The 27,613-nt window shown below is 40.3% G+C and overlaps 1 protein-coding gene across 2 annotated transcripts in view; it reads right to left on the bottom strand.

Moving 5' to 3' along the window:
- Nucleotides 1–20,383, bottom strand: part of PNLIPRP1 (pancreatic lipase related protein 1) — a 29,500-nt gene extending 9,117 nt beyond the window's left edge. The window contains exons 1-8 of one of the 2 annotated variants that reach the window (XM_010332631.3): nucleotides 7,484–7,519; nucleotides 7,296–7,344; nucleotides 6,805–6,959; nucleotides 6,165–6,290; nucleotides 4,237–4,371; nucleotides 2,443–2,551; nucleotides 823–942; nucleotides 605–724 (exon numbers count right to left, since the gene is read on the bottom strand). In XM_010332631.3, the coding sequence (XP_010330933.1) occupies nucleotides 605–724; nucleotides 823–942; nucleotides 2,443–2,551; nucleotides 4,237–4,371; nucleotides 6,165–6,290; nucleotides 6,805–6,959; nucleotides 7,296–7,344 (814 nt within the window). In that variant the 5' untranslated portion in view covers nucleotides 7,484–7,519. Of the gene's footprint in view, nucleotides 1–604; nucleotides 725–822; nucleotides 943–2,442; nucleotides 2,552–4,236; nucleotides 4,372–6,164; nucleotides 6,291–6,804; nucleotides 6,960–7,295; nucleotides 7,345–7,483; nucleotides 7,520–20,337 lie in introns of those variants that run through there. The other variant, XM_010332634.2, reaches the window with a different exon arrangement.
- Nucleotides 20,384–27,613: the final 7,230 nt, after the last annotated feature.

Genomic DNA, 27,613 nt, shown 5'->3' with positions numbered 1-27,613 from the left:
GTATCTGCAGGATGCCCTTTCTTCCCAAGTGCACTAACTCAACAATAAAGAATAACCACCTCCGATATCAGTCTTCCATCTCACCTTCCTTGCCTGTGATTGCTGCTCCAACTCAACATGGGTGAGCAATGGCTCTCATTGTGCAAATAGGCTTGCTGTGGAAACCACTGGGAATATTTTCATTCTAGCTACTGAAGAGGAGCTGATTACATCGTTTTGAACCTTATCACTGACTCCCAAGAGAGAATTTGTAGCAAAAATCTCTTAGTTATAGTCAGGATGTTTGCTCCTATGGTATTTCCTTTCTCTATTAGGTAACTACCAACTGATTGTTGGAGCCACAGTTTTAAGCAGCAGTTTTATCATTCTTTGTTGCTTATACACAGCAGGACATCCATAGCAAAGTTTTAAGGAAGCACAAAAGCAGTAAAGCTAAGATATAACAAATACTATGCAGCTACATTTTTCTGAAATAATGCCCAGAAGAGGGAATTGTATATTGTTAAAGACAGTTTCATTTTTATTCTTAAGATTTGCTATAGAAAGATATTGCTCACTCCAGGAAAGCACCCGCCCTGCTCCCCTCATCCTACCGTGACTTTACCTGCCCAGATGCCATCGAGGTCCACGATCTGAGACAGGGCATTCTTCTTGCATCCTGGCATGTTCTCTCCTCCATTGGGGAAGAAGTCAAGATGACCCATCTGTTGGTTTGTTCCAAAACCTGAAATGTTTAGAACAGCAATGAGATTTTTGTCATGCAGGACTCTCATGGTTAAACACAATCGTGTATGCTCACAGCTGGAGCATCATGAATCTCACCCAAGAATGGGACCAGGGGAGCTGCATCCGTGTGAATCACATCAACAAAGTCAGCGTCAGAAGGATCAAGTCGCACCTCTTCAGGAGTACCCTCAAAACTTGCTTCTACAGGATCCAACCCTAAAAGAGATGATCAGCACTGCAGAACACCAGACCTGACTGTAGGTGTCAGCAACACCAAGGTGTACAGCTGCCCAGGCTGTGCCCTGCCCAACTCAAGTGGTACCAAGCCCCAGACTTGTGCAGTCCCATGGCCCTGGGTGCTGAATGTGAGGACATAAGAGTCTGAATCTGGCTAATTACAAAAGGGTTCCCAGTGGTATGGATGGAGGAGGGCAGATGAGCAAAGAAATTTAGATTTTGTTTAAGCAAGAATTTTTTTTCCACACCAGAGTCTCCCATTTACTTGTGTATCTTTCTTCTTCAACATCCTCTTTCTTTCCCCAAGTTTGTAGAAAGAAAAGGGTGAAGCAATGTGGTATCATAGTTAAGAACACAGGTTCTGGGTCTAGGTTGCCTGGCTCCAAATTCCTACTCAGCTGCTTTTGGGGCAAGATGTATTACCTTAAGCAGGTCACTTTACCTTTTTGTGCTTCGGGTTGCTCATTTTATAAAATGGGGTGATAATGGCATCTATTTGATTTCGTTGTTATAGATTAAATGAGTTAATATGCACTTAGCACAATGCCTGGCATACAGTCATGGGTGTATATGTAAGATATTAATAATTATTATTTTTCACAATATTTCCTTCTTAGCAGGGATCCTGGATTTGTTAATAGTTTTTGAAGGCTTGGTTAGAGCAGCTGATAAAATGGGAATGGGAATGTAGTTGCCAGCTGAAAACAAAAGGGAGGTTTTTTTTTTTAATAAAGAGTTGCTTGAGCCAAACATCAGCAAAACCAAGTCTGGATGTCGGTTCTCCCATTGACAAGTTGTGTGGCTTTGGGCAGGTTATTTGCATCCCTGAGCCTTATTCTTTAGTTCTGAGGATTTTATGAGAAAATATAAAGCATTTTGTGCAGTATTTGGGATAAGAAGGTACTTAATCTATGCTTACTATAATAATTATAATAGCATTATGATTATCATCATATTATATAGATATATCTTGTTGTTGTAATTCAAACGCTTTGATTGGGTTAAAAGAATGCTTTTGGCCATAATGGGGACTGGGGTTTCTTCTATTAGTAGAAGCAGTGGGAAACAATTTTTATGTTCTATTCTGCCTTTTATTTCAAAGAGAAGGGGGAAAGAAGTGGCAATATAGATCCCCCTTGATTATGTTTAGCTCGGGTTCGTACTAGCCTCACTCTGCATTTTCCTGGGTGTCCAGTCCTGCTGAGAGACCAACATCACCAGAAAACTGGGACCTAGAGAGGCAGGGTTAGGATGGAGGTGGAAGAAGCAAAGGGAAACAAAATCACCCTTCCCTTGCCATGAAAGTGGTGCATGAGCTTCTTGGGGTCTCCCTAAAATGTTCTGTGCAGGCTCCAAGCAGCTCTACCACAGCCGAGGGGTACAGTCTTCTTCAGGGTAGCTCTGAACTGGACTACATTCTTGTGACCTCATTCTGGGGTTTCTGGGGACAAAACTGGGGTCCTGCCCCTGGGGCCTTACCTGTAATCCTGCCCAGGCCTGGAGTCCTGCTCCCTGCCTCTCCAGCCACATGGGCTCCCAGGCTGTGGCCGATGAGGTGAACTTTGGAAGGTGGGTAGCTGTACTCTGTCTAGAGAGGGGAGATTGTATTTTCAGGACATTTTTGTGCTGTGGTTTTTTAAAACTGGCAACCTGATGGTTATTACTCCTCTGCTGAAAACCTTCCATACTTCTTGTTGCCTTCAGGATCAAGCCCAAACTCATTTTGAAGGCCTCAGAGCTCCTAATTCATCATCTATTTTTCTAGACTCTTCAGTCAAACCCTGGTTGAACATTCAGACCCTCAAATACATCAGAGTATCTCATCTCTGGGCCTGGTTTGTTCTTCTACTCCTGTTGTCTATCCCCCAAGCAGCTGCCAGCTAACAACGACAGACTAGCCTCCAGCTCGCAACTTAGACGGGTCTTCCTTGGGAGACCACCTTAATCATTTTCCCTGCCCTATCAGTGTGGATTAGCTGCCTTTCCATGTGTTCCTGTAAAGCTCATACTCTCCCATCAGAACCCATCAAAAGATCACACTGTACTGGCATTGCAAGTCTTCACTGCAAGCTCCTTAAGGGTCTGGGACCTCATGTGTCTTCTTTACCTCCTCAGACTCTCCTGACATTGTGCTCCAAAAATACTAGTGAACAAGCAAATCAAATAGAGCTCTGAGGTATTTGTACATGTTGAGCTAAGAGACATTCACCCAAAGGCACTTCCTTTATTGGTCTACCGTACTTCCTGTACAAATACCATGGGTTTTGATTTCTGCAGGAGTGCAGAAGTTGGTTCTTTAGTAGACCCTTTAACTATAAGACAGAAATGGCTGGTATAGACCCTTTAACTATAAGACAGAAATGGCAGGTCATTATCTGGAATAGAAAATAGACACAAAGGATTAGCAGCTTAAAGAATTAGACTTGCCGGGCACGGTGGCTCAAGCCTGTAATCCCAGCACTTTGGGAGGCCGAGGCGGGTGGATCACGAGATCAAGAGATTGAGACCATCCTGGTCAACATGGTGAAACTCCGTCTCTACTAAAAATACAAAAATTAGCTGGGCATGGTGGCGCGTGCCTGTAATCCCAGCTACTCAGGAGGCTGAGGCAGGAGAATTGCCTGAACCCAGGAGGCGGAGGTTGTGGTGAGCTGAGATCGCGCCATTGCACTCCAGCCTGGGTAACAAGAGCGAAACTCCGTCTCAAAAAAAAAAAAAAAGAATTAGACTTAAAGAGTTAGTTAAAATGAAGTAGGGTAGGAAGAAACATCTACAATGATGGTGGCAGAAAAAATTCTCCAACATCAATGGCACCCATACCACCAGGCCAGCAGAGCTGGCACGTGCCAATTGCATGTACTGCCTGTGGGCTCCCTGTGGCTATCTCTGGCAATGCTGTGTTTCACCCCACACAGAGCCCACCCGGTGTTATGGGTGAATTCTGAAGCTAGGTGGTCTGGATCAAAAGACAGCTCCTCTGTTCACTTGCTTTATGATTTTGGGGGCAAACTAGTTAAACTTTCTGGTCCTCAGTTTCTTTATCTGTAAATTGAAGATGATTTTTAAAGAAAAAATCTAAGTGTTAGCAATTCTTATTTTTGCTTCCACTGGCATGTCACGACAAAGGAAAATTTCAGAGTTTTAGAAGTAATATCTGGAGAGAAAGATCAATTCTTTCTATTTCTTTAATCCACAACTCTCAGCTGCATCTCTGCCAAATAGAGACCAGCAGGCCATGCTTCCCTCCTCACACAGGCCACCCAGCTGACTTACCGAAAGGATGTCAAGCATCTGGGCCACCTGGGCGCCCACCACTCGCACGTTATTGGCGGCCTGTGTGTAGGTGGTTTGGGAGCCCTTCTTCCAGTCCACGCAGATGCAGTTCACCTCCTCCACCTCGAACAGGTTCTGGTGTTGGGGAGAGAGCAAGTGTTGTAAAGGAAGCAGAGGAAACCTTATGCAGCCAGGGCTCAGAACTGGCTACTTCCCTCTTCTCCTAGCTAGGTCATGAGATACACTAGCGTCTGTTAGGGAACGCTGTTGGGAATTAGGAGTTACCCTTCAGGGTGAATGCCATGAGAAAGGTAAATTGATTCCCTCTCCAGCTTGCAGATTAATTGAAAGCTGATCACTCTCTGGTTTCTTTCAACCAAATTCAGTAAGGTTGTTTAGGAAGGGAAAAATAATTGCATCATGAAAAGAGTCCTGTTTTGAAAAGGAAAAGCCTTAGGTGCAATCTCCAGTGGCCGGTGTCTAAATGACCTTGAGGATTTAACGGTGAAGAGTCCTTTCAGGCTCTTCACGATGCCCCAGCCTGCTGGGCATTTAATAAGCTGGAAAGTGGGAGAGAAGCTTTAGTATTTTCATAGTCAGGATGACACAGTACTTCATGGGGGAGACACATGTAGATATTTGAAAAATAGAACTGCACTGATTTAAAGGAGATTGAAAAATTCTGGAAAGAAATGTCTTCTTGGATGTCAAAAGGGCTGATATATCTTTAACATTCTGCCAGGCAGTACGTATGACCAGCTTGAATTTAAAATAATACTATAAATTTAAAATCCACTTGGAATCATTTCATCTACAGTATACTAACATGTGTGATCACATGCACAGAGATACTAGGCGTTTTCTCCTCAGGACTTTTCTTCTTCTTCTTCTTCTTCTTTTTTTTTTTTTGAGACAGAGTCTCACTCTGTCACCCACGCTGGACCAGAGTGCAGTGGCGCCATCTCGGCTCACTGCAACCTCTGCCTCCCAGGTTCAAGTGATTCTCCTGCCTCAGCCTCCTGAGCAGCTGGGACTACAGGCTCAGCTGCGCCTGGCCAGGACTTTTATTTTCAAGCAATCCTGAGGAATCTTTCACAAGCCTGGAGAATCTGGGATATAAAATGTATCAATAAGATGATCATTAATGACAGGACAGGAGAGGTGCCAAGAGTGAAATGCCTGGTAAACCAAGGCCAAATGTGGAGTGACTTTAACTTCCCGGGTTTGTAACTTTTCCTGTTGACGTTACCAATCAGTGTTATTAAAGTACGTGTGGAAGGCAGGCTTCTGGGGTAAATTTCTAGGTGACAGAAAAATTGACTGAACTGGTCTCCACATAAAGAGAAAGTATGATGGTATGTTGTGGCATGTTGCACATGTGTGTGTATGTGTGTATGCACACCTACACACAAGTTGTACACATTTCCATGTGTGCATGGATGTCTGTATGTGTGCAAATGCATGTATTCTTCTGTTGCTGTCCTTCTGACCTATATTACACGTAGGTGATACTTTCTCTTCTGTCACTGCAGTAACCCAGTCTTAGTTTCCTATGTCTTGATTAAATGGTCACAGTAACATATGTCAGCCTCTCAGGGATAGGGGATTGATTTGAATTTAAAAAATCCCTAAAGTCTCTTGTTTATGGAATACAAAGTATCGTCACTAAAACTGGAAGCAGAAAAGATCGGCCCTTGGTTTAACCAGAAATTAGATAGTAGGAGTATTTTTCAAATAGCAAATGTTGCTTCAGGGTGCAGATGTGGTGCAGAAACATGGAAAGGCATTTTAATTTCCGTGAAGAGAAACATTTTAATTGCATAAAGTTACCTAATACGTAAAAAATTCTTGAGTGCATAAAGTGAGGTAGAGATGTCAGCAGGAAGTGGTGGCTGCAGCTGGCCTCAAGGGTCAGAGCTGGCTCCTACCTTGCACATGTTCGTCAGCCAGCTCTCATCTCCTTTGTCTATGAAGCCATGGATGATGAACCGGGTCTTTCTGTTCGTTTGAAAATTTGATGCCTCAATTGTTGATGGATCAGAGGGGACGAGAATCTGTGACAAACGCAGAAGTGCTGCATGTTTTTGCAGCCCAGCCCCACAGGCCTGTCTTTCTCCTTCATTTCTGCCTGTCCCAATGCCTCTACCTTTCAAAGCTTAGCAAAAAGCTACTTCTTCCGTGAAGCCCACCCTGATCTCCCTTTACCTCCCCCAACTCTGCAGGTGAGTAATTACTGCTTCCACTGGGTCTGGATTACGATTTGAGGTCGTACCTTCCCTGTGGTTCTTGTTAGATGGTAAGCTCTTTGCCCCAGACCAAAATCACACAGCAGCTAGAGGTTCTAGCAAATGTGAACCATTCATTCATTCAAGTCAACATTACTAAAGACCTGCTCTGTCTAGGTCTAGCCAGGTCTAGGGGACAGCTTGAGGCATGGGGTGGGGCATGGTGGAGGAAGAGGGCACAGAGATAAGGTATTCATGCAGGGTGATAAGTCAGAGATAAGTCTGCAGGGTGGGCATAGCCCCTTGCCCAGTTACAGTGATGTTAAAATGACAGAGGTCTCACTTGAAAGGTGTTTGGGTTTTCGTTGGTGTACAGAAGGAAGCGGGTGCCAATCTTCTCAGGGCTCCAGGGCAGAATTTTCAGGGGCCTGATTGCTGTCCCAGCCCAGGGCTCGGCGTCAGAAAAGCACCCGAGGCCCTCATAGCAAACTTCTTTTCCTGCAGAGAAAGGATGAATCTGCTCAAGGATTTGCTCTCAAGGTGAGCTCTGGGGTGTCACTGCTGTCCGGGCCTGGTCACTCTTCTGTTCAGGGACAGTCTGAGTGCAATGGATGCACCTATTACAACCCCTCCCACTCTCTTCTTGACCCCAGTGCCCACCTACTGGCCTGGTATCAGTCCCGTTGAATCTGACAGGGACACCACTGGTGCCTTTGTTTAGGACTACCGTCAAAACTGAAAAGTTCTAAGTCCCATTCCTAGCTCTTCTGATACATTTATTTGACTAATGTGATAATGGGCATTATCCTACTAGGTAGGTGTGGTGTTTCTTACCTTTGGCTGCTCCCAGAAGGAAAAGCGTGATTGTCCAGAAGATCAGCATCTACAACAAATTCAAACATAACTCAGTCTCACCAAGCATTGCCGGAGCAGTGAGCACCGACCCCCAGGACTTCAGCGCTGTTTGCCTCACCTGCACGTCACAACAGGGAGAAATGGGGGCAAAGGTGGCTTAGGCTTACCCTGTCTGATGTCCCAGGTGTTCCCTCCCACTGGATTCAGTATCCAGGGCTTTTAAAAGTATATATTCCAGCCTTATCATTTGGACACTACTTCAAGAAAACAACAGGTGATGATAGCCCATGCTGTGCACGCTTAATAATTTAATCTGCCCAAACACACAAAACAAGATTAATAATAGCTGTCAAGTCTTCCCACGAGTCTGGAAAGATGACAGAATGCTTGGTAAAAGCAGGGAGTAAAGTCACTAACCTTGTACCTGTGTAACTATGCATGTACTTGTGAGCTGAATGGGCCCCCACTTTTCAATTTTCTATTCCATCACCAAATAGTTTACAAGTCTCAATAGAAACATGGCAGCAAACCCTAATAATAGAGGATAGTATTTCTCACTTAGAAGAGATGAAAATGCCCATAAACAGCTGAAAGTAAAGATACATTTCTGATTAAGAAAACCTCTTCTCTTTTCTCTTCTCTTCTCTCCTCTTCTCTTTTCTTTTCTTCTCTTCTTCTCTTCCCTCCTCTTCCTCCTCCTCCTCCTCCACCTCTTCTTCTTCTTCTTTTTCTTCTTCTTCTTCTTCTTCTTCTTCTTCTTCTTCTTCTTCTTCTCTCTCTCTCTCTCTCTCTCTCTCTCTCTTTCTTTCTCTCCCTCTGACTAGCAATACCTGGGCATGTGAGCTTTGGAGAAAAATTCAACAGCCCCCACAGTAGCCTCTGACCACAGTTCTCCCATTAACTGCCTATTCCATTGCCTATGCAATGAACCAATCCAAAATTCAACAGTTTAAAATAAGAGCAATGATTTCGTTATGCCACTACCATCTCCGCAGTCGGGTTCAGGAGCCCCCAGAGGCCCATGCCCCAGGTGTTGAGTTTCCCCAGGTCCTCTGAAGGTTGCACACCTGCAGGTAATTCTTGGCTGCTGTGAGCCCATCATGATACACCCAGAGACCCGTGCATCTGTGAGCAGCCCGGCCAGTTCACACAGCAAAGCAGATAAGCCCTCACAAGGCAAACACCATGAGCGCTTCCCCTTGCCAAGTCAAATATGCCTCAGTGTCAAAGTTCTCGATCCTGAATAACCAGAACACAAGAGTACAGGCCTAAAGACTCCTGTTGAGAAAATGGAAAGGACTCCTGGAATCGTAAAGAATAGCTGCCAACAGGGAGGCTTACCAAGTACGGTCAGAATTGCAAGCACCTTCCATGTGTTAGCTAATTAGTCTTAAAACAACCCCATAAGCCTCTCTTTGTACATGTGGAAACTGAAGCACAGAGAGATAAGTAAATTGCCTAAAAAGTTACACAATTAATGAGTGATGAGGTAAGATTTGCATTCAGGCAGTACAGAGTGAATAAGGAGTTGTTGAATATTCAGTTGTGCTGATCTAGTGATCGGCATTCTTCGTTGGATGTCAACTGTGTAGAACAAGAGGGATGCACAGAATGAGTCAAAAGGGAAAATGTGAAAACACCCTTGGCTCCTGACCTGTTTCCTCCCACTTCCAGGCTTCCCCAGGATGGAGAAACAGGTTAGACTTAGTGATGGATTGTGAAGGTGCTCACAGTTCTTCATCCCTTCCTCCTTTACCCACACCCTTTGCAATGTGATCTTGCAGCTCCTTCCATCAAGAAGTGGAGTTTATTTCTCCACCCCTTGAATCTGGGCTAGATGTTGTATGACTTGATTTGGTCATTAAATGTGGTAACAGCAACATCTTTGAACAACTCAAAGCCAGCTGGCCCCCAAGTATGTAAAAGACTCAGTCAAGATTAGTGGCACTGTCTACTCAACCCATTCTAGCCACAGAAGCATGAGTAAATCCAGCCAAGACCAGAAGAACCACCCAGCAAACTCAGATTTATGAGCACTGATAAATGCTTACTGCTTTGAGCCACTGAATTGGGGATAGTTATGCAGCAGTAGCTACCCATACAGGATCCCAAGCTAGTCCTGGGATTCAGAGAGAGCAGTTCCTGTCACACTCACTGTTACTGTTCATCAGCACACAGCATCAGGTTTGAGCGTACCCTTTCCTAAGACAATGAAGAAACTTCCTGCATCAGTCAATATACACAGTGCTAGAATGCACTGGCTCCTGTTAAAATGCTCCAGGGGATTTAAGTAGACTAAGCCTCTAGCGAGGCTGAGGTTCAAGCTGCTTCTCCTTCAGAGGCTGTCAGAACAATTTATGCATTCCACACCAGATGGAAAGATTTCTGAGTGAGGCTTTCAAACAACAACAACTGGAATATTTTGAATGAACTTACATCCCAGTCAGTTTCAGGATCACAAATAAGGATTTATATACATACAAATCTGTGGATCTCCTTTTGAAACTATGACTTCATTTCTACCAGACAGCTCTCATGTATTCAAGACGTATGACTCATTGAAGGTTACAAAAGTAAAGAGTGAAGTCACCAGCTGTATAATCTGTTATATACACGTGTGTAGATGTAACCGAAATATCTGCTTTTCTTCAGGCAATCAGCTCTGTTCTTGTTTGCTCCTTCAGTTTTAAGCTCAGAACATTTAGATACCTTACTTTGCAAGACAAAACAATCTTATAAATTCTGGGGAAATGATGGAGTTTGGTTCAAAGAGGGTTCTCAGAGCCCCTTAATTTTAGAGAAATTTTTGTGCTGAGAAAGCTGGTTTTTAAATCTCTTCCAGAGCCTAGACTCAGACTGTATTACATTGAACTATGTTTCTAAATATTCCGTGAACTGGCAGACTCTCCCTCCATGTGTTGTAAGGGAAGTGGGGTACAAGACCTTGACTCATCAGTCAGCTACAGACTTCTTTCTTTTTCTTTTATTAGAGATATTTGTTTGTGGGAAGTGAACTCAACTTCTGAGTTTCACCTAGACTTCTCAAAGTCCTTGATGACCGTTGGTAGATACCACTGAGGCCAGACAAACCCTGGTGTCATTTGGCCCAAAAGTCTGCACTCCCCTGTAGGGGAGTCCTTGGCATTTCCAGAAAAACCTCCAGCCTTCAGAATCTGGGTGTTGTGAAGGTCTTCAAACTTGAATAGTGATTAGATAAGGAAATGATCAGAACTTACTCTTCGTGCAAGTATCAAAATGGTTGATTTAAACCAAAAACTTGGGTGAAGCCACTTTTTGGGACCTTTGCTCATCCATGAGGAAGTCCTCATCATCTGGCTGCCACAGACCTTGAAGACCAGGAATTGGGTCTTTTTTTTCCTCTCTCTCTCTTATTTGTGTCTCCAGTGCCTAGCAGAGTGCCTCACATATGGTAGGTGCTCAACACGTGTTTGCTGAAGGTATGAATGCTTCCTCAAGGCCCATCCTAGTCTTGTCTCCTACAACTCTCTTCTCCAAATACTGCCCAGAAGCCACAACGAACTGTGGAGTTTGCCAAACACACCATACCCTCAAGCCATCATACTTTTGGACTCAGTGTTCCCTCTGTGCCTGCTTGCTGGCTTTATTTTAGTCTCCCCTGAACACAAAATCTGAAACAAGGGCTTGGGTACAGAAAGCTTATTTGGGAAGAGACCCCAGCAAGCAGGAGTAAAGGAAGTGGGGAGAGTAAGGGAAGGAAGAAAGTGCTATTGGAGTTTGATTGTGCCAGGATCCCTGAAACACATACAGAATGTATCAGAATTGTTCATGGGATGGGAGACTGAGGGACCACTTCTCCCCAGCTCCCACCTTCCCATCTTCTGGGTTGTCTGGGTTGCCCTGGAGGAATTATTAATCCTTCGCTTTCAGATCTCACTTGTGCATGGCCTGTGGCTTTGGAAAAGCCCTGGAGGCAGAAGTTGAGAGATGATAGGTTTGCTTGAGAGCAGATACTATCAGTTCATTATAGGTTGAATGTTTGTGCTCTCCTAAAATTCCTATAGTGGAGCCATAAACCTCAATGTAACTATATTTAGATATGGGGCCTCTAAGGAAGTAATTAAGGTTAAATTGGCCCTAAGGATTAGGTCCTGATTTAAGGATTAATGTCCTTATAGGAAGAGGGACCAGGGAGTCTGGTGTCTATCTCTCTGTGAGCACTCATTGAGGAAAGGCCATGTGAGCACACATCTAGAAGATAGCTGATATAGTTTGGCTGTGTCCCCATCCCAATCTCATCTTGAATTGTAGCTCCCATAATTTCCATGTGTTGTGGGAGGGACCCAGTGGGAGACAATGGGGGCGGTTTCTCCTATACTGTTCTGTGGTAGTGAATAAGTCTCTTGGGATCTGATGGTTTTATAAGGGGTTTCCCCTTTGCTTGGCTCTCATTCACTCTTGCCTGACACCATGCCTTTTGTCTTACACCATGTTTATGAGATCTCCCTAGCCATGTGGAACTGTGAATCCATTAAACCTCTTTTTCTTTATAAATTACCCAGTCTCAGGTATGTCATTATCAGCAACATGAATGCAGACTAATACAGCTGCCAACTGCAAGCCAGGAAGAGAGGCCTTACCAGAAACTGGCTAGGCTGACACATGGATCTTGGACTTCCAGCTTCCAGAACTGTGAAATAATGAATGTCTGTCATTGAAGCTGCTCAGATTATTGTATTTTATTATGGCATCATGAACTGACTAATATACAGTTTGAATCTTTTAGAATCCACAGGGATTTGGATTTTCTTTTTTTTCTAATTTTTCTATTTTAGAGACAGGGTCTTGCTCTGTTGCCTAGGCTGGAGTGTGGTATTGCAGTCACAGCCTGTGGGAGACTTGAACTCTTGGGCTCCAGCAATCCTTTGTCTCAACCTCCTTAGTCACTGGGATTACATGCACATTCACTGTGCCTAGTCAGCTTCTCTCCTCTTCATTTCTTCTCTTCTTGGGAGCTGAGTAAGGAAAATCATTGGCTAAGCTGCTCAAGGGGATCTCAGAGTCAAAGCCACAACTTAACCAGTGGGCATGTGATATAGCTTGGTAATTTGTCCCTGCCAAAATCTCATGTTGAATTGTAATCTCCAATATTGGGGGTGGGTCCTGATGGGAGGTGATTGGATCATGGGGGAGGATTCCTCGTGAATGGTTTAGCGCCATCCTCTTGGTGCTGTCCTCATGATAGTGAGTGAGTTCTTGCAAGATTTGGTTGTTTAAAAGTGTGTGGCACCTCCCTCCCTCCACTTTCTCCCTCTTGCTCCTGCTCCTGCCATGTGAGATGCCTGCTCGCCCTTCCCTTTCTGCCATGATTGGAAGCCTCCTGAGGCCTCCCTAGAAGCTGAGCAGATGCTGGCACTATGCTTCCTGTACAGCCTGCAGAACTATAGGCCAATTAAACCCCTTTTCTTACAAATTAGCCAGTTTCAGATATTTCTTTATAGCAACACATGAATGGCCTAATACAGCATAGATTGGGCACTTAAGACATATTAGAGCAACAACAACAAAAACATAAGACTCCTATGTTAGGATAAGCTGGTCACAGAATGGGTTAGTCTGATACCAGGACAGCTGCTAGCCTTAAGAAAATGTCTGTGAGACAAGGTACACTGTAAAAACTTTACAGGACCCAACTCTGTGGCATTTCCCTCCTAGGCTTTTATCTCAGCTCTGAAGACCCAAGATTCAATGTAAAAATGGGATCCTTAATTTCAAAAGAACTGAGAACTCCACCTGCCTATGCCTGCCTTTTACACGTATAAGTATTAGACTTCAGCAGTTGCAAATACTTGCAAAAATGATAACATTTTATTAAAGATTATTTAGTAACTACATTGTGATTTAGTAATTACCAATTATAGTGTCCATAGATGGAATGTTCCAGATGAGCAAGACTGTTCCTTTAAGAAGTACACTTAAAAATAAGGGCTCCTGAATTTGGCACACCCAGGGTTGCCTATTTTGATTGATGTGAAGAAGCTTCTAAAATGATTTCAAAACATTCTCTATTACCTCTTTTAAAAGACTCTTTATAAATGGCAAATGAAAAGCTGAAGCAACTAATTTTTTTTGTAAAGTAATCTGCTAACCGTTTTGCTTAGTTACTATTCCACCCTGAAAGTTAAAAAAAAAAAAAAAAAAAAAAAGGTGAACTGTTTATATTACGGTTAGCTCTCCCGTGAAGCAAATTTCCTTCTTTCTCAGAGCTATCCATATGGAGTCAAGGCATAAAAAAAAATTTTGTCTGCTCTATTTCTTTTCTTTTTTCTTTTTTGAAATGAAGTTTCACTCTTGTCACCCAGGCTAGAGTGCAATGGCGTGATCTTGGCTCACCACCACCTCTCCCTCCTGAGTTCAAGCTATTCTCCTGCTTCAGCCTCGCGAGTAGCTGGAATTACAGGCATGCACCACCATGCCTGGCTAATTTTGTATTTTTAGTAGAGACGGGGTTTCTCCATGTTGGTCAGGCTGGTCTTGAACTCCTGACCTCAGATGATCTGCCCACCTTCGCCTTTCAAAGTGCTAGGATTACATGTGTGGACTGCTCTATTTCTTAATGGTCTCCATTAAGAGACTATGAACTGTCCCCGCCCCCCCCCCCCCCCCCCAACTGCTGCTCTAAGTGATCTGTCTAAATAAGAACAGATTCAGTGTTATACTAGGACAACCTCTTGTGCTTTATGTTGTATTTTTTAGGTCTTTTGATTTCTTAAGGAAATTGAGTCTTCTTAATATTAACAGAGTTAATATTAAGAAACTATGTAACTTTTTAGAAGAAAGTTATGTAGAAACTATGCAACTTATAGAAACTATGCAACTGCGTATCTTTGAAACTATGTAACTTTTAGAAACTGTGTTAACTTTTCTGTGCTTATCTTTAATTGTTTTATAGTGACCAAGATCCTATTTAAGAATTTTTTTTTTTCTTTTTGAGATGGAGTTTCACTCTTGTTACCCAGGCTGGAGCGCAATGGCGCGATCTTGGCTCGCCGCAACCTCCGCCTCCTGGGTTCAAGCAATTCTTCTGCCTCAGCCTCCTGAGTAGCTGGGATTACAGACACGCGCCACCATGCCCAGCTAATTTTTGTATTTTTAGTAGAGACGGGGTTTCACCTTGTTGACCAGAATGGTCTAGATCTCTTAACCTTGTGATCCACCCGCCTCGGCCTCCCAAAGTGCTGGGATTACAGGCGTGAGCCACCGTGCCCTGCCAAGAAAATGTTTTAAGCCTTTTGACATTTTTCACAAACTTCTGGAATTCTAACTTTTTGATCTCAGAATAACTTTGGGACATACTAGAGGGTCCCTGGAGCTTCTCAAAGGAAGAGAGATATTAAACCAATTAGGCTTACTAAATATGTTAAATTATATGGGAAGCATTGTAAATAAGAAATTATATTTAACCTTCTCTGAGTTATATTTGTATAAATGTATTGTTAATATGTGTCCCACAAACTAATAAATTCTTAGAAATCTAATATGTTAGCAGCTGTAATTTTGGTTATTATGTTAAAGTGTTACATGCTACAAAACAATCACATTTCCTTGTGAATTGTGTCACTATTATAATTAATTCTCAACTTTTAATGACTGCCATTTTAAGTTCTGTTACTCAGAGAGTTAATTGTTTTTTCTTTTTCTTTTTTTTTCTTTTTGAGACAGAATCTTGCTCTGTCACCCAGGATGGAGTGCAGTGATGCGATCTCAGTTCACTGCAGCCTCCACCTCTCAGGTTCAAGTGAATCACCTGCCTCAGCCTCCCAAGTAACTGAGACTACAAGCTCATTCCACCATGCCTGGCTAGTTTTTGTATTTTTAGTAGAGACAGGATTTTGCCATGTTGGCCAGGCTGGTCTCAAACTCCTGGCCTCAAGGGATCTGCCTGTCTCGGCCTCCCAAAGTGCAGGGATTAGAGGAATGAGCCGCTGTCCTTTTCCAGTTAATTGCTTTCTGACAGCTTTTTGCAAGCAACTATAACCTTATAGCACTTCATCTTTACGAAGATTCATGGAAAGTACTTTGACAAGTATACGCTGATAACTCTAAGATCATATCCATGGACTGGGTAAGTCTTTGCAGACTTTGATAAGCTAGTGTCTTCATGAAACTGCTGTTCCAAGATCAAGCAGAACAAGAATTAACTACATGAGACTAGATGAACTGATGAGTATAATATTTTTATGACTTTTTTTTTGAAAATATGCTGACTTTTTCAATGTTCTTGTTTCCAGATTAAGGACACTTTTTTGTTCTTTTAGGCTATCTATGGCTTTTAGCAATTTAGTGAAGTATACTTTTGTGAACAAAAATGGAAACATTTACTTTTCTTCCACACCTGATCCCTCCAGAATTTGAAAATGCTTTTTAAGTCTTCTTGTTTTTATGGCAATAATGGTTTTGCATAAGTTTGATAAGAATCTGCTCTCATTGTTAACAGGAAAAGAGCCTATGTGCTCAATCACCATTCTTGCTGCACTTACATACATAGTTAGGCATGTTAGATGAGGCTAAACTTATTTTGCAAGCATATTAGTCATATTCTGATTATGTTTAGTAGGAACGGGGTGACTGTAGAAGGAAACATCATTATTTAGAAGGAAAACCATACTATACCTGTCACTGGATTGCAGCACTGTGCATTGTTTTCGAGTTTTTATTATCTACATGTAGATTAGACTGGATATTGAATTTCTCTAGTTTCCTCCAATATCTAGTTATGACTCTCCAACCAAGAACAAGAACTGTTCTGTTCCTAAAGCCCCCCCAGGCTGAAGCTGGACAACTCAATGTACACTTGAAAGGCTAAACCTCTTGCCTGATGTTTGGGCCACACAGAGAGCTCACCAAATTACCTGATGTCATAACTACAGGTGTTGAGACTGCAAACCAGAATGAGAAGTTGATGACTTAATGCTGTAGACAGCTTTTCCAAGCCATCAGAGCAAGATTCCCTACCATAATGAGATTCCCACTTCTTTTTTTTTCCCTTGCTTATGTCTACCTTTTTTGCTGTCAAGATAATGCTGTACTTAGAATTTCACAATAAATAGCATCTGTGGAATGTTGCATCTGTCATGCCAAGACCAGATCTTCACATGACCTAAGGAATCCTTTAGTCCACCAGGTGGCTAACTTCAGCAATATTTCTAAGGCAACATATTGTTCAAATTGTACTAATGGTCTTTCTTATAAAGTCAGACTTCTAGACCCACTTTTTCTCACTTCCTCCTTTAATTTAATCCAGTCATAGGATGCTGGGTAATAGAATTGCTACTACTGGCTGAACAGGGAGGAGTCTGTGTAGCTGCTAAGGCTTTTTGTACCACATAAATAAACAGAAGAAACAGTTGGTTTAGTTAAAATGGGTAGATTTTTTGGTCTGGCTCATTTTTTGATCCATTCAATTTTAGTTGGTTTGTTTCATAAGGTTATTATAAATCTTTGTTTCATGAATGTTTGTTTCATAGAGTTTCATGAATGTTTGGGCAGGAGTTTTATTTATTTGACTATGTGTTTATACATATCCTCAGTTTTTTCCAAAAAGAATTTGGAAATGATAAAGCAATCTTGGAAATGATCTCCAACTTTTCCATTTTACAGCAGGAAATATTCAAAGCAAGGAGATGATTGTCTTGAATCCAGTTTGGCTACTCTTGGATGGCAAAATAAAAGTGTGCATAGGGCACAGCACTTCTGATTTATCCTGGACCGAATTTGATTTTCCTGATGTCATGGTTGGCTAAGGAATCAGGACAGAGATCTAGGACCTTTATTCTTGTAGTTTAATCTCCTTGTTTCTTCATCTAAATACAACACTGTTGTCAAAGCCAATCCAAATACAATCAAACACAACTGCTTCTGGGATCTTAGAAATAAATTGTATTTACTATCTAAGAAAACTATATTCCTTTTGAGCTAAGAATCACATTTTCTTTTTTACTGTTGTATAAAAATATATTACTACCTCCAGTAATCATCAGCTTTAAACTATTTTTGAAGACAAGTTCTGGTTTTACTGCTTGTGTTTAAACTTGGGAAATGTATGGACTCTAGGGTGCGAATCTGTTTTCGGGATCAATGGATTTGCTCTGGAGTTGACTCATTCCACCCTTGGATTTTAGCCACAGGCAAACCTGAAATTGTATGGGCTTGGGAGGACCTTTGTGTCTTTCTTCTTGACACCTGAAGAAAGGACTACTCCCTTGGTGCCACAGTAGGTCAAATAAATTTGATGAATACATGAATAAATACTTGAATAAATGAATCAATAATAATGTTCCTCAAGCACTAGCAGTTATTAGCAAAATTTATTCTATTTGATTTTCTTTCTTTTCATTCTTTATAACAGGCACATAGCCAAAGGCAAATTAAAGAAAATAGGATCACTGCAGTTGAAACAACAGAAGCCCAGAATGAAAACCTACACAGTTTTCCAAGTTATTGCCACCAGAGGAGTTCAAAGAGTAGCAAGCGAAAATCAAGGAAAATAATTCATTCAGGCAAGATGAGATCTCTTAGAGGTTCACATGAAAATTGGAAAGTAATGAAAGAGAGCCAGGTGTGATGGCTCCTGCCTGTAATCCCAGCTATGGGAGAATATCCCTCAAGACCAGGAGTTCACGACAACCTGGGGCAACATAAGGAAAGTGTCTTAAAAAAATGAAAAATTTAAAAATTAAGTAGGTATGGTGGTATGTACCTGTAGCCTCAGCTACTTGAGAGGCTGAGGTTGGAGGATCCCTTGAGCCCAGGAGTTCGGGCTGCAGTTAGCTTTGATTGCGGCACTGCACTCCAGCCTGTGCATAAGAGTGAGACCCTGTGTCAAAAAAAAAAAAAAAAAAAAAGCAGTGAAAAACAGGGGCCTGGGACATGCCATGCTGTATTGCATCAGTATGGCAGGAACTTCGGCTGAAATTGTGAAACATCTCTGTATTAGTTATTAAATAACCTCTGCTGGGACCCAGGAAATGCCTGATAGTTGATAAATCTGCAACCTAAAATCCCAGTTAGGCAGAAAAGTGTTTCATGTCACTTTCTTATAGTAGCCAACAGAACCATTTGTACATGGAGGAAGGTGGTAAGTAAAAGACTGCTAGGATACAGGAACCTTCAGAGTCATGATTTGCCCATTACAACCATACTACTCTGATTCATCACTATGCTGCTATTTCCAGTCATCACAGCATATTTGCAATTGTTCCAAGTTAGAATAATATATCTGTTACAATCTTGGTGGTAAGTATCTTCTCTTCACCCAATGGAAGGCTTTGTGTATTTCTGTGTATGTGTGTGTGTGTGTGTGTGTGTGTGTGTGTATGTGTGTATTTATATATATATATATATCTGTACTTTATTCATCTAATACAGAGATACATATATATAATTGGGAGATTGTATAAACGTATAATGTTGGGAAATTTTACTATATATGCTACATATATATACATACATATATATATAGTAAAATATGTATATATAAATCTCCTCATATTTAGAATATTTGTTAAATAGTACCACAGAAGTAGAACAAAAATAATATAAAGCTAAAGAATTTTCTGTAAAAAGTTACATAAAATAACAGTTCAGATCACTGTTCTAAAATTTCAAATACCATTATCTGATTTATTCTCTTTAGAAGATGTGAATATTTAGTATCTTTATTACATAAAAGAGATGAAACTTTGTCCTGAAACAATAAGCATTTATATTTGGAAGTTGTTTGGGTTCTCGTTGGTGTATGGAAGGGAATAGATATTGACATCTTCTGGAACCAGGGAAATATTTTGAAAGGTCTTTCCATAATTTCTGACCATGGGGCATCATTGCTGAAGCAGCCAAGTCTTGGGTAGCAGACTTCTATTCCTACAATCTCCTAGATATGTTTCAAGAATATTAGTTTCACCGGAACACTCTTTTTAATAGCTTCTCTGCCAAAAAGTGAGTTAAATTACGTTTTTGTGGCAGATTTTTTCCCTCTGCTTCCTCAAACACTGTCTTAGCCAAACACCAAATGCCACTGTTACATACAGGCTACTGTCCCTAAAATTTACCATATAAGATCACCTCACTTCTCTTGTGTCTCTGGCCAGTTCCAACCTGAGACTCCTTTTGGCCTCTAAACTCAAAGTTTTTTGTTTGCTTTGGGTCGTTGGCACTTTGGGCTTTGGGCCCATCTAACTTTGGGCATTGAATGGAGAGCTTAAGGCCACAAAACCCATATATTTCCATTCTCGCTGTACTGAAGGTCACCTCCATTCCTGTGATGAAGAAGCTGTTCACAAATAACCAAACCAAAAGTCCATGGTTTAACACAACTCTAGGCCTGAATGTCACTCCAGAAAGAAACAATCCAAAAAAGGGTTCTCTTTCCTGAGAAGGATAAATCTAGATTAATGGTAGGAGTAAGAGTAGTAGCTGCTGCAGGGGCTACTTTTTTCAAAAATCTTACCATGTGCCAGGTGCCAGGCAAGATGATTTACCAATCTGACCTAATTATCAAAATAATCCTAGGAGAGGGAGAATCCTATTCTTTACATTTTACAGACAAAGATTCCAAAGCACAGAGGGGTTAATGATTTTGCTCAGGGTAATAAAGTTGTAGGTGGCAGAACCAGGGTTCAAACCCCTCACTTGACCCCAAGATAGAGTGGCTAGATTCAACAACAGCAACAATAAACATAGTCATATTTAACTTGTATATATATATATATGTATATATTTGAATTTCAAATAAGCAATAACATGTTTAATATAAATATATCACATGTTTACGGAAAATATTTGCCATTTGTCTGAAATGCAAATTTAACTAGGCATCTTAGATTGTAGCTGACAACCCTACTTCAAGCACCTGTCCTGCTAGCCATGCATCTCCCTCTCTTTACTCCTCATTCACATCATGGCTTGAATTCAGTTGTGATAGCCCCCTTGACAGCATTGAACAGTGAATCTTTCCCAGCTCCATATTAATATTTTTTCCTACCTGCTACTGCTCCCAGCAGCAGTGAAAAGGTCCATAGTAGCAGCATCTACATGAAGTTAAAAACATGATTGAGTCTGGCTAAGTATTTTTTTTCTTTTTTCAAGATTGGCTTAATTCAAGTTCATTTAGCCCTCTCTGGAAAAACGGGTAAATTCTGATAAATTTAGGCCTGGAAAACATGTTCCTGACTCACCGTGGCAGTTCTGACAGGTTCCGTACACAACCAGATAGCAACGAAAGGTCCTTCTATAGGTAAAGCCTATGTTTTTAAGGAGTACCATGGAAAGGTGGTATACAAAGAGAGGAACTTCAGAGGATGTATTTCTAATTTTTGTCATGGATAAACTAAGGTTGGAGGAATAGGCAATGTTTCCCACAGCAGTGGGAAGATGAGAAAGGCGGTAGATATGTGATTATGTAATGCTAAGAATCACTGTAATTTCATTGTAGTGAAGGTCCTAGTTTCTCTGCCCCTTTTTAGCTTACAATTCTCTGTGCAGGTCTGTGGGCATTGTTTTTACAGATTTGATGACAATAGTGTTAACAATAAATACCAACAGCCTATCAGCTCCTGGAGTTTTTGTATAACCTTGCTTTTTCCTCAAAAACAGTGAAATAGAAGCAATCCCTCAAGAGAGTTTATTCCTTTTAGAAAAGCAGTTGCTATGTTATTTTGATATTCCTGTAGAACTAATTTATTTCTCAGTAGTATCATGGAGGAAAGAATAAACAACCTAACAGCAGGAATGGGGATGGGAAGGTCCAGCCAAGAACATAGAGGAGGAATCAACCATCCCACCATCTGATGGAATTATCAAGAAGAGAGGAAAATATGATTCAACTTGAAAAAAATGGTCTAGAAAAAAAAATCTGAAGTGGGAATGTTTGATAGAAGGAACCAAGATGATTTGTGATATATTGCTTCCAATAAATTTTTAAAAGACAACAAAATGATACTATAATTTACAAGACCAGAACCATTTAGCTTGACACTATCATAGATATGGGTTGAATCATTGAAACTGCCATGTTTGTAGGTCAAAAGTTATCAAACATAATTTAGTCCCCTGCTCGAGTTTACAGGTGCAGAGAAAAGCAACAAAATTATTTGTGTATAAGAAAAATTCCAGAAAGTTTGGCAGGGTATTGTTAAAATAAAGAAAGAATGCATAAGAGACAAGGGAGGAGTGTCAGTGGATAGGAACTGTGGCAAATTCCCACACTATCCATCATGTCTCAGTCCTGATTAGATTGGTAATCCTGTTCCCTTGAAGAAAGCCTTCCCTCTGAATCCCCCCACCTTGAGACCATCATCATCATTTGCGAATCTTCAGAGAAATCTGGAATTTTCTGGGCCTCATGGTGACATGTTAGCATCTTCCCCAGTGGTTGGTACATTGGCCTTCATTCCTGTTGAATGAATAAACGAACAACCGAAGGCATATGAAAACCATAACCAAGAAGTTGGACAATTCAAAAACAGGACAAATCCAATGAAAAGTGCACAAAGGGAAAAATCGTAAAATTTCTAAGTCCAGTGAAGAAAAAAAATTATCAAGGTATGACAGAGAGACAAAAGGATACATTACCTATAGGAAAAAGAAGAATGACTTCAGACTTCTCAATGGAGACAGAAGACAATGGAATAGCTTTTTGAAGTGCTGAAAGTCACAGGTCTAAATGTAAAAAGTAAAATTAAAACCTAATAGAAAATGTGAGAGAAAATCTTTGCTATCTTAAAGTAGACAAAGATTTCTTAAGCAGGATATAAAGTCTACTTTATGAAAGTATGATAAACTGAGTTTTATGAACATAAAACTTTAGTCTTCAAAACACATTGTTAAGGAAATAAAAGGCAAGATCCAGACTGGGAAAAAAGTGTCTGCAATAAACATATTAACGAAGGACTTGTATTCAGACTATGAAAAATACTCTTACCACTTAATAAAACAACCTAATCAAAGTATGGCAAAAATTTTAATCAATCACTTTACCCAAAAAATTTATGAATGGCTAATAACCATACAAACAGATGCTCAACATCTTTAGTCATCAGAGAAATGCACAATAAAATGACAAGGAAATACTATTATAGCCTAGTAAAATGGCAAAAATCAACAATACTAAACATGTGGAACAATTAGAACTTTCATAAACTGCTAGTGGGAGTGTCAAATTTACAATCACTCTGGAAAACAATTTGGCAGTTTCCTATAAAATTAAAGAATCATTTACATATAAACCAGCAATTTCATATTTAGGTATTTCCCCTAGAGATATAATATGCATGTGTCAACATAAATACTTTTATGTAAATACTTGTAGCAGTTGCTATGGTTTGAACATATCCCTGAAAGTTTATGTGTCAGAAATTTAAATCCCCAATGCAACATGTGGAATCTCAGATAGGTGATTAGGTCATGAGAGCGCTCATGAATAGATTCATGTCTTTATTGTGGGAGTGGGATTGTTATTTTGAGAGTAAGTTTGTTATGAAAACAAGTTCATCTATCTCTTCTGTCTTACATGCTCTCTTGCCATGTGACACACCCTACTGCATTAGGATACAGCAAGAATGTCCTCATCAGATGCAGCCACTTGATCTTGAACTTTCCAGCCTACAGAACCATGGGCCAGATACATTTCTATTGTTTATATATTACCCGGTTTGTGGTATTCTGTTACAGCAACACAAATTAGACTAAGACTGCAGCTTTATTTATAGTAGCCCCAAGAAAGAAAAAATGTAAATGTCCTCTGACTGGTGAAGGAATAAAAAGCTATATGCTATATTAACACAATAGAATACTACTCATATATAAAGAAAAGAACTATGAATACATGCAGCAACATGGAGGTATCTCAAGGATCTTAAACCAAATAAAAGAAACACAATAATAAATTATGCAAACCACATTATTATCCTTACACGACATTCTAGAACAGGCAAAACTAAATCTATAATGACAGGGAGTAGGTCAGTGTCTGCTTGGGTTGGGGGTGAATTAAGGAAGAGTTTTTAGGAAATAATGGAAACGTTTCATTGTACACGTGGATAGATACATTTTTCAAGAGTTTGTGCACATGGATAAAAACTCATTTTTCAAAACTTATTGAACCATACTCTTAAATTGGATGCATTTTCTTGTAAGTAAAATAAACTTCAATAAAATTGAAAAAATTTTACATGCCAGGCCCATGTTAAGTGCTCAGAAATGATTCATTGAATTGAATACAGTTAAGGGTGGCTGACAAGTGGATAATTCTGTCAATTCACTTTCTCCTGATATTTTGATCCTGGCAATTCATTCATTCACTCATGCCTTCTTTCATTATCTGTTGTATGTTTTTTGCATGACTCTTAGTTATTGTCATAGGTCATGTGAATAAGACTCAGAACTCTTTCATGCTAGCAATGAAATGATGAAAATTGCCCAAATTCTATATATATTTTGAAGATAGAACTGATAGGATTTGGATGGGAATTGAGGAAATGGAGATGAGTTAAGGATGACCCCCAAATTTTGGCTTGAGCAGTGGGAAAGCTGGAATTGCATTAACTAAGATGGGGAATGCTACATGTCAGTGGAGTAGGTTGTGGGTGGAGATCCAGAGTTCAGTTTTGGGCATGGCTAAAATGAAATATATTTACTTAGAATCTTAGTGGAGATGGAGAGTAGACAGTTATTCTACAGTTGACAAGAGAGGTCCAGGTAAGAAATATCAACTTGGGGTTCATCCATTTTACAAAAAGCCATTAGTCCAGATTAGATGAGATTCAAGTACTAAACCCTAAGGCCCTGCAATGATACAAGCACAGGGAAATGAGGAAGACTTGAAAAGGAGCAGCCAGTGAAGACAGAGGAGAAACAAGGGAACGTAGTGTCCTGGAGACAGACAGAGGAAAATGTTTCAAGGAGATGAGATGATCAATAGGCTCAGAGGTAAGAATGAAGTTGACCGTAAGAATCGAGAACATGAGTGAAAACAATGATTTGGCTAGGTGGAGGCTAAGAGAGATTTCTATTGAAGTTACCATTTTCACTCTATCTTTCAACATTTAATTAGGAACATGAAGCATTTAGGTGACCACCCACCAGCTATTCTTCTCTGAGATTTAGAATTCTTTGCCACTTTTTATACTTAACAGCCACACTCTTCCCTGATGAAAACACAGTTGGGTTTCTATCCCTGTAGATCCCAGTGCCTTGTTTTCAGTTTGTGTTATGGCTCACAAAACAGTGTTTAATGAAAATTAAGTGATCAAATAGACAAAAAATGTGTAAAGAACTCTTCCTTGTGCCATGCGTGCCAGGAACCAATTCCAAGTCCGCACATGAGTGGGGCCATCCAACTGTAATATGAGACATCCCTCCAGCACTCTCGCAATAGTAATTTTAAACAGTATGCTAATGATACCACATAACATCTAAGGTGGTCATCTGATAAGGGCAGTTAGCTGATCACATATTCTTAGTTTTCTCCCCGAGTATAACAGATATCACTATGATTTTGGCTTGTTTTTTAGGCTTCTGTGTGACAGTGTGATTTGCAACAGTTTTCACTACAAGAAATGTAATTTTGGATAATGACTATAGCTGTGGGTTTATTTCTACCTTTAATTGCAAAATTAATGGATTTCATCCTGGAAAGCATTATTTATTGCTTGTTTTAGAAACAGATCAACTATTTATCTGAACATACAAAGATATTATTTGAATATATTATGAAAAGAGCAACATCATCAACTCCATTTACGGCAAATATTCATGGCTAAAAGCAATGCAGACAGGCAGTAGGGTACAGGATACTGTGTAGGATAAATGAATGAAAATCTAGTATTGGTCAAGTTTAGCTGATCATTGCTCCATAAACCCCATTAACAACATCACATTTTCCACTTCTTTCAGGATACAAAGATTGATAGGGAAGAGTTTCATATGAGTTTTGTCCACTATTTCAGTTACAGTCTTATTCTGAGATTTGTATTTGTATTAGTATTTTCAGTGCTGCTTTTTCACTTCAATGAACCACTTGAAGCCACCGACTTTTTTAATGTCCCAAAATGAGAATATAACTTAACAGCATGTGAATAATATAAAATGCACATTTAACACATGAAAGTAAACAACTACTTGCAAATGATGTGAAAATACATTCACCCATAAGAAATGTTTTCTGGCAAGGAAATGATGCTGTGGCAAAATATCAAGGGCCTCTGCACCACATATGACCACAATTCTTAAGAAAGGAAAGGAATTTCTGGGGAAATATTAATAGATTTTAGAATTCAAATTTGTCAAAAGTAAGAGAAAGACATGTTTCCATCACATTCTTTACTAAAACTGAGAAACCACCTAGACTGATCACAAAAATGGCCCCAGTTCCCTACCACTCTCCCTAGCAATGCCTTTTGCAATATGACCTTTTATCTCCTCCCATCAAGAAGTAGAATCTATTTACTCATCTTCGAATTTGTGCTTACCCCGTGATTTGCTTTGTGCAATAGAATGTGGGGAAAATGATATTTTGCTAGTTGTGAGCTTAGGCCTCAAGCAGTCTTCCTTGCTTGTGCTCATTTTCTTGGTCCCTTGGGAGTTCCAGTTCAGTAGCACAGGCTGGCATGCTAAAGGATGAGAGATCATGTGGAGGAGAGCCAATGCACACAGGCCCTACTAAACCATCCAGTCCTCTGCCAACCTACAAGCTGACCACCAACACATGAGTGAGACCAAGTAAGATCAGTCAGCCCTGGCTCAGGTCAGCAGATATGTCTGTTGGCCCACAGAACCATAATACATGATTATTGTTTTTAAGTCACTGAGTTTTGGGGTGATTTGCTATGCAGTGCTAGCCAACTAATTCATCACCTGTCTTCTATCAGATGATCACACTCTGAGAAACATCAGATAAGACAGAAAACTCCATGAGGGTAGGGAATATGCCTACCTTTTCAACTTTAGTTTTCTGATATTAGACTAGGGATTGGCACATTGTCAACACCCTCTAAGCACTTATTGAATTAACAAATTCATCAATTCCCTGCCATTGTCTCCACCACCATCTTACATCATATATTCTGAACACTATCAATATCCTTTCACAAGTGTTCATCTCTTAGGGGAAGAAAAAATATGATTTAGGGTTCTAAAAGTAGTGATTTCAAAAAATTTACTAAGTTTAGAAATAGGGAAATAATTTGAGTAAACCATTCATTTGAAATGATTAAACAAACTTGGAAACAACTTCATTATGATGAAAATGGATATCTCTTTAAACGAAAGGTTTTTAACTGACTTTAAAAATTAAACTGTTTCATTTTATCAAATGAGCAAATTTGCACGTAATCCTGTTTCTTCATTGATTTTTATTATTCATTATTCATCATTAATGTTTAGGAAAGTTCCATGAGGTTCCTCTTAGTAATTAATATTATAAACATTTGTTAAGCACTCACATGTGATAAACGTTGCATTATTCTCTTTGCAGAGAAGTGCAGTGCTTAAAAAATGCCATCTATAGACTGAAGATGCCAAAGTTTGTATGTCCAACCCAGATTTCTGTCCTCAACTCTGTGCTTATACATGCAAATGCCTGTATGACATGGCCAGTTGCATGTCTAATGAGCCTCTCAAACCTGACATGACTAAAACTGACCGTCTGACCTGCCTCTTCAAAACAGTGCCTCTCAAAGCACGTCCATTTCAGGCAATGACAACTCCATCCTTCCAGTTGTAATGATGACCCATGAGTCATTCTTAACTTCTTTTTTCATCTAGACACCAGTTCCTTCTCTTTATAGTTCATGTACACAGAGGATGCTGGCCTTGTCCTTTGTCCAAGAGCATTCACGGATCGACTTAACACATTCAGCACATTCTACTTCCCTGGGCCAGGGACAATCAGAGTGAATCTCAGAAGTTTTACGAGAAAAAAATAAGGAAGAAGGTATACTTTCTCTCCTTGTTAGATGTGAAAGAAAGGTTGATAGCCTCAATTGTGGGAGATTGCCATTTTTTCAAATGAGAAGGGAGCCAGACTTGGTATAAAACTAGCACCATAGACACCAGAACATGGAAAAAGAAAGTGGCTCTTGAAGAGGTCATTGAGTGGCTGGATCATCAAAACCTGAAGCTTCCTCTACCTCTGAACTTTCCAGTCACACGAGCCAAAACATTTTCTTGTTGTTTAAGCAACTTTGAGTTGGAGCTTTTGATTCATGCAAGTGAAAGTAACCTAATTAATAAATGGTTTTTAAACAAGTATTCATGTGTTT

This window comes from Saimiri boliviensis, chromosome 12 (genome assembly GCF_048565385.1).
Source record: "Saimiri boliviensis isolate mSaiBol1 chromosome 12, mSaiBol1.pri, whole genome shotgun sequence".
NCBI lineage: Eukaryota > Metazoa > Chordata > Mammalia > Primates > Cebidae > Saimiri > Saimiri boliviensis.
Note: the sequence above shows the minus strand (reverse complement) of the source record. Positions and strands in the feature narration are given on the sequence as shown.